Source organism: Labrus mixtus, chromosome 10 (genome assembly GCF_963584025.1).
Source record: "Labrus mixtus chromosome 10, fLabMix1.1, whole genome shotgun sequence".
Taxonomy (NCBI): domain Eukaryota; kingdom Metazoa; phylum Chordata; class Actinopteri; order Labriformes; family Labridae; genus Labrus; species Labrus mixtus.
The window spans coordinates 19,483,079-19,496,088 of NC_083621.1; the positions used below are offsets into that span (position 1 = coordinate 19,483,079).

Consider the following 13,010-nt stretch of genomic DNA (forward strand, 5'->3'; position numbering starts at 1 on the left):
GTTTAATCAATGAGGTATAATCTTGTCTTTTCTTACAGTTTTTAAAAAAATGGGATAACTACCTATGTGTCAGTCATCTTACCCTACAAACCATGAACCTTTTCCTTATTATTTCTGTCCTTTACTTATACTTTTGTTGTTGTTGTTGTTACATTATCTTTTTTTAAATTTATTGTATGTACGTCCCTCTCCCTTCTGTCTTCAGATCACCAGCGCACCGCGATCAGCTCTGCAGCCGCTGTTCAGGCTAAAGAAATGGACCTCAGCGTAGTTCGGCTCATGTTCACGGCGTTCCTCCTCGACAGTGACGGAGGTTTCTCCAGACGATTGGAGCCCGTCGTTTCTGAACCGATCTACGACAGCAGTGAGTCCAAACACAGTAACACATCCACACACTCTACTCTGCAGTCTTACCATTCCTACCAGTCCAGCTGTTTGCGGTGTTGCAAAAGTGGGAAACAATATTTTGATTCTGAATCTGAACCGAACTGTTGTCTTGTAGATCATCATCCAAACAGTATCAGACCTTTGCTTACCTATTGAAACTGTATCAGTGCTTTTTCCCCCTGTATTTCATTTGTCATGAGACTGTAATTTTGAGCTGTGAACAAATCCCTCTAAAGTGTTGAATCTGAATCTCGTCGTGTCGTGTTGCCTGGTTTCATTTCCCTCTTCCTGCTCTGTTGGTTTCCGTTAGTTGCAGCTTCCTCTGTGAGGACTGAAACCCGCTCGAGGTTCAAGATCCTGCAGCATATTCGCTTTAAATTCAGATTCAGGCTGCACGTTTCTGTCTCCAATTTTGATTGACTGATATTTGTTGCTTTTAGTACGTGACTTTAAGACAAAGTGTTTTTTTCTGTCCAGTTGTCCCCTAGAAGCTGCTCTCCGTCATTACAGCAAAGTGTTGGACAGAATGTATATATGATCTGTTCTTGAAGTAAAAGTAGTTCGCCCAGAGAGTGTTAGAGAAATATTTTTGAAATGGGAAAGGTTTGTCCTCTGGAGAGTATGAATTAGATCAGTAATTATTTTTTAATCATCAGATTATTCATATTTGATCACAAATTTAACTCATCACTTCTAGGAACATTTCTATTTTCAGCATGTTGTAGCCACAGTTTGGATTATTTCTGTCAGCGATAACTTGTGGAACTTCTACCGACCTTTGAGAAGGTTCAAGAAGTCTTGACAGTCAATAACTCCATATTTAGTTCATCTATTCTTCATGATAGATTGCTCACAATAAATCGTTCTATTGTAAAATCCTTGAATGTGTCATGTGTCCCTTACTCCTTGCTGCTGCAAAGATACGTTAACAGAAATAGCAAGAACCCCCCCAATGTAAAGCAGCATTGCTTGTCTATAGCAGTGTTCAGACTGCTCACTGTGTTTCTTTTTGTTCCCCCAGAGGCTCCCAACGCCTCCAACCTGAAGATTGTGAGGATGGATCGAACTGCCGGCTGTGTGAGCGGAGGAGAGGAGGTCTACTTACTCTGTGACAAAGTCCAGAAAGGTGAGTCACCATGGTCACTCATTTTACAGAAACAGTGCATGTACATAGCAACAAGAAACTGACCTTTGACCTCTAGATTTAGCTTTTTGTTGAGACACTGATGACTCGAAAGTTCGGAAAGGTTTACAGTTTTATTACATCATGAATGCTTGTTATTCATAAAAAAGACTTTCAGTTTGAATCAGTTCACGTGTAAACATTTCATCGGCTTTGAAAAAGTCCTGCTGATGTCATGAGAAAGTAAAGTATTTTTATTTGTCAGCTGATATCTCCCCCTGCTGGACACTTTGCTAATTCAGCTTCTGCAAACGTTTAAAGGCATTTAGTGATCTTATCTGTGATATTCTCTGTAAATATGATTGTACTCTTTGTTAAACACTTTAAACCCACCACGGCCTAAATTATAATCCAAAAGGGCTTTTTTAGATTTCTTTTTTGTACCACTTTGACAAACTGTATCTGAAATAAAGTTATAGATACGTTTTGGTCCTGTGTGAGAATTTTCTCGCAAAAGAGTTACTCATCAGGTCACTAACATGTAACAAAAAGTTCAAACAGACATACACATACCTCTCAACATGCTGCATCATTGGAATTATCAATAAATCTAACGTCACACCCCACTCCAGGTTATTGCATGAGGGTGGATTTTCAGGAACAGGTTCTGATCTGGTTTGTCCACCTAATTAAGCAAACGCTTGAATCCATATGACCAAAAATAGACTGGTTCAGACCCTGATAAGCTGGTTCTAAGAGGTTTCTTATTTGAACCAAGTCGACCTAATAGGATACAAACTCTTAGATATATAGTATATGACATTTAAAACATTCAGTTCTTTTTACACAGAGGTTGTCAAAATGCTTGATACTTTGATACTTTTTCGATACCACTTGTTTTTTTTAAAGATTTATTTTTGGGCTTTTTGTGCCTTTATTGGAGAGATAGGACAGTGGATAGAGTCGGAAATCAGGGAGAGAGAGAGAGTGGGGAATGACATGCGGGAAAGAAGCCACAGGTGGGATGTGAGCCCGGGCCGCCCGTCTGAGACGACAGCCTCCATACATGGGGCGCGCGCACTAACCACTGTGCCACCAGCACACCAATACCACTTGTTTTGAAACTGTACAATCTCAAGAGGAATGAATCAATCATAACAATGGAAGGCAAACTCCAACATTCTGTTTAAAATACACAAATACGTTGGCAACATTTCTGTATTACTGCAATTTAGACCGTGTGCAGGAGTTTGGATATAATTATCCAATATTGGGTGCCTAGGACTTCGATATATGTTGCCATGGTATCAAACAGGTATCAATATAGTTTGACTTTTAGTAGAAACATGTTGAAGTTTAAAATTCCAGCATCAAGACAACCCTTACATGCTTGAAGCAGTTGTAAAGAAAACAACATATTGTAATGCATTTTATGCCTTTTGCTCATTATTAGAACCTAATCTGCTTTTTGAGGTCTTATTTGAATGCAGTGAAGTGAATGCAATAAAAGATATAACTGAACATTTTTCCTGGTCGGAGCAGTTGTGGAGCTTTGTTCTGCTGGAGGAAGTCCAGCTTCAGGGGAATTCCCCTCTGATATGTAAATCCCTGAGGAGGAAGAGATGATTATTTTTAAGTCCTGCTTCTGTAGGCTTCTTTTTCTTCTTTGTTTGTTTTGGTTAGTTTGTTGTTTTTGCAAATCTCACAGAGGTTAAAACTTAAGTCTGCTCAACAACAAACGACATAAGCAGCTCAAAGACTCACAGATCCCTGACATAACATACAACAAGCATTCCTAGAGAGCAACAAACGAGGGGAAAAAAGACCCTCTGGTCTGATTTCATGTTCATTATAATGATTATTAAATATGTATACTCTTTGTTGTGTGTTTCTAGACGACATTCAGGTCAGGTTCTATGAAGAAGACGACAATGGGCCAACCTGGGAGGCTCTGGGAGATTTCTCCCCCACAGATGTTCACAGACAGGTCAGTACGACGAGGTAGCAGCCCTCCTTGTTGATAAAGGTTATTTAGTCTAGTGAGGAGAAGTAAATCATGCATAGCAGAGGTAGCACACTGCAAAAAGTCAAATCTAAGCATGTGAGTTTTACTAGCTGAATTAGTTAGAATATCTAATCTCAAGACACCCAACAAGCTTTGTGTTTTACAACTGTAAATAAGATCTGTATCTGGACTTCTCAGGTGAATGTGGCTTAAAATAAATATAACTTCGATTACAAATTAGACAAATATACTTGCTTAGATTTGAGTATTTGTGGGCAAGGTAAATCCAGTATCTGGGAATTTTGATATTACTCATAAGCCATATTCACACAGAATAAATATTACCTGGGACCTTTTTTTTTTTTTTATGATAATAGAGGACGTCTGTGTTTGTGCGAATCGACCATGTCTGTAATTTGTAAAGGAAAAGTTCAAGGGCAAATTACCTACCATATTTCAGCAAACACAGTGATCCTCAAATCAAATGCCCTTTTAATGTGAGGTGCACTACATTGCCTCTTTGTATAAAATTTAAGAAGACAATCACAGCCCCGCAATTCTTTCTATCAGAAATCCGACTGAATTACAGATTTGCTTATTCGGTGGGAATGCACAACACCAAACACTGACTTTGTCGTGGAAAAAGGGCTTTAGTAGTTCTAGTATAAGTAGAACCAATACTATATTAACAGTACTAGGTCAGTAGCTGTACAGTTGCTGATGTGTTCTTTGTCTTCAGTTTGCCATCGTCTTCAAGACTCCAAAGTATCGAGATCAGAATCTTCAGAAGCCAACGTCTGTGTTCGTCCAGCTGAAGAGAAAGTCTGACAACGAGACCAGCGAGCCCAAACCCTTTACCTACCACCCACAGATCATAGGTGAGTCAGAAAGCCCCGCCCACAGATCATAGGTTAGTTAGAAAGCCCCGCCCACAGATCATAGGTGAGATATTTAGCTGCTCCCCTATATCATAGCTAGGTATGTCAGATAGACGAGCCCCTGGATTTAAGATAGGTAAGGAAGCTTGGCCAGTAGAATCAGAGAACATTTTGGCAAACCCATCCACAAATCATAAGTAAGTCAGGAAGCTGCACAGAGAGGTCAACACTGCCCCCTATTGAATCTTCTTCTTACAAACCTGCTGAAAGGTCAATGAACAAACACTGCTCTGGTGACATCAGACCTTTCTTTTACTAATATATTTGTGTGCTTTTTTGTGTTTGCAGATAAGGAGGAGGTGCAGAGGAAGAGGCAGAAGACATTACCAAACTTCCATGACTTCAGTGGTCATGGAGGAGGAGGGGGAGGGGGAGGAGGAGGAGGTCTGTACCGAGGAGGAGGAGGAGGAGGTCCTGCAGCAGGAGGAGGACCAGGCTCTGCAGGAGGAGGAGGTAAAATCAGCAGGGGTTACTTTCGGTTTGTTAAACATGGACAAATATTAACAGCTTGGAAATTTGAGAAAAAGGGTGAATATTAAAACTTTCTGACATGAGTCCATAATGGCTAACGTTGTTTTGATTCGTCCTCCAGGTTACTTTCAGGGCTTCAACACCTACAACTATGGTGGAGGAGGAGCAGGAGGAGGAGGTTTTTCTACAGGATACTCAGCTGGGCTGGGAGGAGGAGGCGGAGGCATCAAACATGGTGAGATTAAGAACTTTCACTCGGTGCCAAGATCAGATTTTTTGGTCAGATCACATTTATTTGCTTGGCTGTTCACACTGCTTTTTTAAATGTGACCTGTATTAAACTCCTTTGGGAATCCACATAGGACATCTCAAATTAGATTTTAAAAGATCCGATTCCATGTGACTTGTGCTGTTCACACTGTCATAGAAAAGTCAGATCTGAGACACATTAGGAGCAAAATAATCAAATTCAGATCGCTTTTTGCTGCAGTGTGAACGGCGGGCAGGGATGAGCTCTAGCCTTAACAGGCTTCTTGCCCGGCGTTCACACTGCAGCAAAAGCTGCTTATTTCTCTACCTGGTTAAGAAGTACCCAACAACGCCAGCGTTTAAGAAATAGTAAGCTGATGAAAGTGAGTTTTAACAAGCAATTTAAAAGAGGACACTGAGTTTGCCTGTCTGACATCTCCAGGCAGGAAGTTCCACAACTGTGGGGCCCGGACTGCAAAGACTCGGTCGCCTTTCGGGCCCCATTGGTGTTACCTGTCATTAATCTCCGTGATGAGTGATAGACAGAGACAAGATGTTTCAGGGATGTGCACATCCCTTAAACATGCTTAATGTCATCTATACATAATGTCACCATACACTCAGACTGACATAGAAACTGCCTTCGCAACCCTTTTCCAACAAAACATAGGAAATATTGCTCTGTTTTTTTGCCTGAGTCAGCCTATAAATGTATTAATATGGGAGTCGATTGTTCGTTTTTCATCAAATAAAATGAGAAAAATCTTAACCATGTTATTCATGATTAAGTTTTGTCTTAATATGTATTATATGTAAGTCTTAATTTTGTATTAATATTGTTTTAATGTTGTGTTTAAGCCTCTCGGGGCGACACAGCAGACGACAACAGTGACGACAGCAACCCAGACGATGACTCGAGGTCAGGAGCTGCTCTGAGACTTTCAGCCCAGACAGGAGGCCTGGAGGTGCGGGAGAGGACTGAGGAGGGAGGGGTCAGTGTGGAGCCACAGCCGGACAGAGGTAGGCAACAACTCCTGCAATCATCACACACCATATTTATGACACTTAACAGATTCTTAGACTTGAATAGAATCCAGAAGATCATCCAATAGAAAGGCAAACATTTTGATTATTCTCAAAAAAATTTAATTTCTTTTTTTTAGTTAGTCATGTAGTGGACTTATAGTTTAGTGTGCGCATTGAGAAAATGTACATTATACTGTATAGTCAGAGCAGAAATTAAATAAATCTGGAATTTACAGAAGCTCTAAGATGACATATTTTATCATTACTCTGTTTTCAAGTGACAACACGTACATTTCAGTGATGTTCTCTTGATCTCGACTTATTGATGCCGTTACCTCAGGGTATCACGGGAGTAAAATAAAATGTGTGGATGCATGTCCTTCATGGGCTTCGTTAGAAATTGTCTTCCACTCATAAATGGAAATTGAAAGGGCAACAGGCTGGTTGTGACATTGAGCAGTATTTAAATTTCAGTTTCCTTGAACACTTTTAACAGATTTCATGTATTTAAATTAAAAATATGCTTCATATCAGCAACATATACTGATGACTGTTGAAAGAAAATCGAGGAATATTGGAAAAAAAGTGTAACTTCTAGGAATATTATCATGAAATAGCACAGTTTAACAAAACCTTTAAACATTTAGAGAATATGTTTTTTATGTAGGATGATTTTCTTTCTGTTAAAGATTTTTTTCAAATGTGTATTCTTATTACAGATGAGCGGTTGTTTGAAGAGACCAGCAGACAGCTGCAGGCTCTCTTTCAGTACTCGGTTACAGGAGATTCAGCGTACTTGCTGGCTGCACAGCGCCCCCTGATGGACACACAGGACGAGGATGGAGACACGTCAGTAAACGGCATACCCACATGTTAAACTTTAGCACCAGGAGTTTTATAAAAAACTCTTTTCTTCTTGCCTTCCAGTCTTTTCTGTGTGAAAACTTCACAACTGAAATCTGAATAAAAAATTATATTGAGCCTTTCTTTTATTTCTCCTCTCAGTGGGCTCCATCTGGCAGTTCTCCACAGTCAGCAGGAGGCACTGAAGAGTCTGACGCAGGTCGTCTCTGCTTTGCCTGGAGAGGAGGTGCTCAACATGAGGAACCACCTTTACCAGGTACTAAACAACAAAAAAATTTGGCTGATGAAGAAGAAAACTCATTCAGGAAGGTTTTTAGCTGCAAATAGACTCCTTTAAAGATCCCATATTATGCCCTTTTTGGGGTTCGTATATTTAATCTATGTACCTACTTTTGTACGTTCACAATAGCTAAAGTCTGAAAAAAGTGTCTGTTTTCATGTACTGCTCCTCCTTGCTCCCTCTCCGCTCTGAGTCCGCCAGCTGCACTCTGTTGAGCCCACACCGTTAGACCCCACGTGGGCCAAGTCTGCTCTGATTGGTCTGCCGATCCGCTCTGTCGTTATTGGTCAGTTGCTCAGCACGCTTCTCGGAAATTTCAACATGAGCTGCTGGGCTTGCCACAACGAGCCAATGGGCTTAGATCAGTGATCTCACACTGACAATGACGTCGGACTGACAAATTTTTATCGAGGGGGGCTAGAACCGAGCGTTACATGCAGCTAATGCTACAGCTAACAGGAGGACGTAGGAGAAGCCGCGTTTCCGCGGACTTTGAATTTTTGCACATAGATGTGCCTAAACATGCACAGGACACTTGGAAAACACACTAAAGGGCATATAAAACCAGAAAAAGCATAATATGGGACCTTTAAAGAAGGGAAACTTAGGGAGCAAATGCAGAAACTTTGAAGTTAAGATTAAAGGTGAGGAAGCTCCTGTCGAGCAAATTCTACAGTTAGAGTACATGCTTCAGCTGAAACAGAACGGCGGTAGATGGTCCATCAGAGAAATCCTGGTACTGATCCAAGCTAACCGGTCATCAAAATGGGACCTGGTCAGCCTTAAGTAGCTGGAAGTAACAGGAAAGTTCATCCAGACACAGTCCAGAGGATGATATGAACCCAAACAAACAAAAAAACTGCATCGCTTTTGTTAAAGCTAAAGGAGAGAATTCTTGCTGGTGAGGTGGCAGGGGCAAGTACATTTACTAGTTAGGGATTCAAGTGCAAAAAGTTCTGTTTTTAGGGTAGATAAAGATTTTTATTATGGTTTAAAGAGAAACAAAAAAGAGTTGAGGCTGAAATCATTTACCAAAAACCAAAGTAGATGAGTTCAAGCTGTGTGTCTGTAAGCCTGTAACCTCTATCTCCGTGTATCCCAGACTCCTTTGCACCTGGCTGTGATCACCCAGCAGAGGGAGGCGGTGGAAGCACTGCTATTGGCCGGCGCCGACCCAACTCTGACAGATCGTCATGGCAACACGGTTCTCCACCTGGCGTCCCAGCTGGAGGACGGAGGGGTGGTTCGTTTTTTACTCCAACATCGAGAGCTGAGAGGACTGCTGGAACACACCAACACAGCAGGTACACACACACACACACACACACACGCGCACACACAAAGACAGCAACACACACAGTTGCTGAATGTTTAACCTGTCTCTGTCTGTTTTCATTGTTACAGGTCTGTGTGCGATCCACCTGGCCGTTCTTTCCAATCAGCTCTCTTCTCTTAGGGAGCTGCTAGAGGGCGGGGCTAACGCCGAGGCTCAGGAGCGTAGTTGTGGACGGACCGCCCTACACCTTGCCACGGAGGCTGAGAATGTGTCTTTGGCCGGCTGCCTACTGCTGGAGGTCAGACAAGGACCAATCAGAGCTCAGAGTGGATACCTTTAACTTACCTGCAACTGTTTAATGTAGGTCAGGTTCGGCTTGTACCCAAAAAGATCTAATGGTGTGTTTATTGTCCTCAGGGTAACGCCAAGGTGGACTGCTGCACCTTTAATGGCTCCACCCCTCTACACATTGCTGCTGGGCGGAGCTCCGTCAAGCTAACAGCTCTCCTGATGGCTGCAGGTACAAGGATCTTCTTCTTCTCTTTATTAGAACAGAGCTGGACTCAGGATGTAGTCAGCTTAGCTTAACATAAGCACTGGAGACGAGGTGAATTATTGAGCTTCAGAGGACTTGAACAAAAGAGCTATACCTACTAGAGTTGTCAGAATATCCAGAATTTTTCCACTTGGATATGATTCAAGTTAAAATCACACAACATCAATCCGTGTTTAATACCACTCAGCACTACAATTCAGCAAGTGCTCTCTCTCTCTCTCTCTCTCTCTCGCACTCTCTCTCTCTCTCTCTCTCTCTCACATCAGCTTTTGATTAAAATATGACGGAAGAACATAAGTTTTGTTTAAAGCTTCAGTATTATTTGATACAACTAAAATAACAGCATCCTTTCTATTAGTATCAAAGAATCAAACATTTTGTCATCTTTAATTCCTCCTGTTTCCCCCCGTGTCCAGTTTTGATGCTAAGCTAACTCCAGCCACGGATAGAAATGTAAAGCTACTTTTCGAACTGCTACATTTTATTTTAATCTTTTAATCCAACTTTTAAGTTAATATTTGTAGAATCAATCTTTCACCTGCTTCCACAACATCATGATCATTAATTGATGATTTCATATTTGAGCTTTCATTCTATGATTTTTATCAGAAAGTTAATGCTCCATAATGTTGAATTTTATTTCTAATAGAAGTTTTCTGTGACATTCACAAAGAGTTAATATTTGTGTTTCAGGAGCAGACCCTCTCAGGGAGAACTTTGAGCCGCTGTTCTTCAGGGAGGAGGACTGCTGTGAGGAGGAAATGGAGAAGGAGGGTGAAGATGAAGATGAAGGCTACATCCCAGGAACCACTCCGCTCAACATGACTGCCAACACACAGGTACAGCAGCCAACGCGAGCTGCAGCTGCAGAGTTTCTGGGTTCAGTAGTGCACATTTGAGAAGTTTAGTCTCAATGATTTAATTGTAAAAACAATATTAAATTTCCCTTTAGACCACTAGGTGACACACAACTGGGATAACCCCAGCCTGACTTTGCTTATTTTACATCATCAGTTCATTGAAAACCTGCTGTGTCTATTTGTTGATTTGTGTGTGTACAGGTGTTGGAGCTTCTGAACGGTAAAGAATACAAACCGAAAACTCTTCAGAGAGACTTTGACCCTCCTCAAGGTGAGTTAACTAAATCATATTCAATTACACAGTAAGGTTTGACAAGGCAGGGTGCATAGAAACAGTTTGTAACAGTGTAAGCTGAGATGCACACAACTCCATTTAATGTGCTTTTGAACCTGCTTCTGTTTTTACACATTTTATGGTCTAAGGCCTCTTTCACACATGCCCTCCTAAAAATGTTGACATTTAAAAGGACAACAAGAAAATGTTGTACAAAACAGAAGAGTGCTACATGTATGTGAATATAAAGCAGCTTCAATCAACTTGCATAATAGTATGCTCACTGGTCATTTTGTTTTTGTGTGTACAGGCGACATGTCGAGTCTGGACGTGGAGGTGAAGCTGGAAGTGTGTCGCTCTCTAGAGAGTGAAGGATGTTGGGAGAATCTGGCTCACAGTCTAGGTCTCGGGATCCTGAACACAGCCTTCAGACTGAGTCCCTCCCCGGCAAAAACACTGCTGGACAGCTACGAGGTGCACACACACACACACACACACACACACACACACACTCATGTTTTCTGAGCTGTCTGCTGTGATTGGAGGAGCTGATATATATTTTTTTTCCTCCTGCAGGTTTCAGGTGGGACAGTACAGGACCTGCTGGCTGGTCTGAGGTCAGTCGGGGAGAGCCGATCTCTGAGCATCCTGGAGGAGGCGCTGGGTCACCATGACGACCAGGAGGCGGCCGGGGCTCTGAGCGTTCAGGTTCAGGAACTGAAGGTGGACGTTCGGATCGACAGCGGGGTTTGTGACAGTGGGGTGGAGCTCTCTACAGCGTGATGACATAATCTGTCCATATCCAGCTTGGTATCCATTTAAACACCGGTCATCCATCATGCAACCATCATCCATCCATTCATCAATGTCTCCAGGCTGAGCCGTGGTCACTCCTCCACTTTCTGTAGGATTTCAGGGCTAAAAAAACATTTTAACCTGTTTTTAATTAATAATGTCAAAGTTTGTCTTTTTTTTTTTTTTTTAACTCATTGTGTAGAAAACATGTTTTTGCGTGAAAACTAAACGGGAGAATTTAAGGAGGAACGCTCCTGAAATCCTTTCCGATCAGGTTGTTCACACATGCACCTCACAGCGGGAGACTATCCCTGTTGGACAGAAGGGGTGGGGCAGGGGGGGCTTCTGAGGCAAGACATAACATAAGCAACAGTCCGCTAGACAAAGCTGTAATAAGAATGTTTTCCTTTCATCAATGCTGCGTGTAGTTTGACAGGATCACAGTATCAACAAAAGAGCGGACTAGAACAAACTGGCGAACAGAAAACATAATGCAGCAGTTTAATTATCCCTCCCACTTACTGGTGAATTCTCATGATTATATCCTGCTGTGTTCTCACATCAGCTCAATCAGACTTTCTGCGGAAAAAAATACCAGGCGGCTGGCAGGAGAAGCTATGGATGAAATCCAAGCGAAAAATGTGTCTGTTTGTGTTGACATATGTAGCTCATACCGAAAACTTCAAGAGGCTATCAGAAATTCTGTGCAAGTGTAAAAGGACCATTAGAAGAAACTTATCCCACACTACACTCCAACAGTTCAACCAAAGATTGTAAATTCAAAGTTTTGATTCACACTCAAGACAATCAAATTATTTTAAAGCAACATTGTGTAACTACAACTGTTTCTAAGTCTACCAAGAGACCAGGAACTTTTGTGTTTCTATAACAGGGTCTACATTTTGAGACAACTTTCAACCCCTGCTCTGGGATAACGTTTGTCACAATACCAGATCTTTAAACTTAAATGTGGCTCTACTGAAAATCAAACAATATTGATAACTTCTTCAATGGAGGGGGCGACTGTGGCTCAGTGGTCGAGTCAGTCGTCTCTCAAAACGAGAAGGTCACGAATTCCAGCTTCTGCAGGAAGCCCATTTTGAAGTGTCCTGTGGCAAGACATTCAACCTCAAATTGCAGCAGTGTGAATGTGTATAAATTGTTAGTACTGATGGACACTTTACATAGCAGTCAGTGTGTGAATGTGGTGTGAATAGGTACCGGTAAGTGCGGTGTAAAAGGCGCTCTGAGGAGTCAGAAGACTAGAAAAGCGCTATACAAGCTCAAGTCCATTTACCATTTAGAAAAAATGGACTGATGGTAAATTCCAGGAACTTTTAAGCATTTCTGCTGAAGAATAGACAATCTGACCCGCATTGATGAGTTTTAAGTGTATAAATTGTCATCAGTTTTGTAAAGTTTCATGCAAAAATTTAGCTTTTCCATTAATTTGCAAACTTGTTTGCCTGATTAACATAATCTTGTCAGGGTTTTTTTAGCTGATGTTACATTTCCTTCAAAAAGTTCCTGGGACTAAAAAGTCCTTGTTCATTAGGCTGCACTCCTGGAACCCTTCTACAATCATCATCTTCCACTGTCTGATATACAATATATGCCTCTGGGAACGCATGTTGATTTAGCCGTAAATTAGTGTGGAACAACTTCCAGGCAAGACCTCCTTTACCTTGCAGCCTTCACATCTGTATCGTAAACGCCATCAATTCTTTGTATCATCCCAGGGTAGTGCTCGTTCATCTGTTGAGTCTCAGTTCAACAGCAGAATATAATATACATTTTGTTCAATGTTTGATGCAGAGCAGATAAATCATCAGAATACCACTGATGGGAGCTGATAATGTCCCACCTGTTTTTTGCTGTCCACACAGACTGTTTCTCCTGTATACAC

At 41.5% G+C, this 13,010-nt stretch overlaps 1 protein-coding gene across 1 annotated transcript in view; it reads left to right on the forward strand.

Moving 5' to 3' along the window:
• Window positions 1-12,434, forward strand: part of nfkb1 (nuclear factor of kappa light polypeptide gene enhancer in B-cells 1) — a 32,651-nt gene extending 20,217 nt beyond the window's left edge. The window contains exons 8-23 of the mRNA XM_061048603.1: window positions 206-364; window positions 1,409-1,513; window positions 3,406-3,497; window positions 4,255-4,393; window positions 4,742-4,906; window positions 5,046-5,159; window positions 6,032-6,193; window positions 6,919-7,048; window positions 7,205-7,319; window positions 8,446-8,647; window positions 8,748-8,917; window positions 9,037-9,139; window positions 9,869-10,014; window positions 10,237-10,306; window positions 10,620-10,783; window positions 10,886-12,434. Of these exons, the coding sequence (XP_060904586.1) occupies window positions 206-364; window positions 1,409-1,513; window positions 3,406-3,497; window positions 4,255-4,393; window positions 4,742-4,906; window positions 5,046-5,159; window positions 6,032-6,193; window positions 6,919-7,048; window positions 7,205-7,319; window positions 8,446-8,647; window positions 8,748-8,917; window positions 9,037-9,139; window positions 9,869-10,014; window positions 10,237-10,306; window positions 10,620-10,783; window positions 10,886-11,092 (2,243 nt within the window). The 3' untranslated portion in view covers window positions 11,093-12,434. The remainder of the gene's footprint in view (window positions 1-205; window positions 365-1,408; window positions 1,514-3,405; window positions 3,498-4,254; window positions 4,394-4,741; window positions 4,907-5,045; window positions 5,160-6,031; window positions 6,194-6,918; window positions 7,049-7,204; window positions 7,320-8,445; window positions 8,648-8,747; window positions 8,918-9,036; window positions 9,140-9,868; window positions 10,015-10,236; window positions 10,307-10,619; window positions 10,784-10,885) is intronic.
• Window positions 12,435-13,010: the final 576 nt, after the last annotated feature.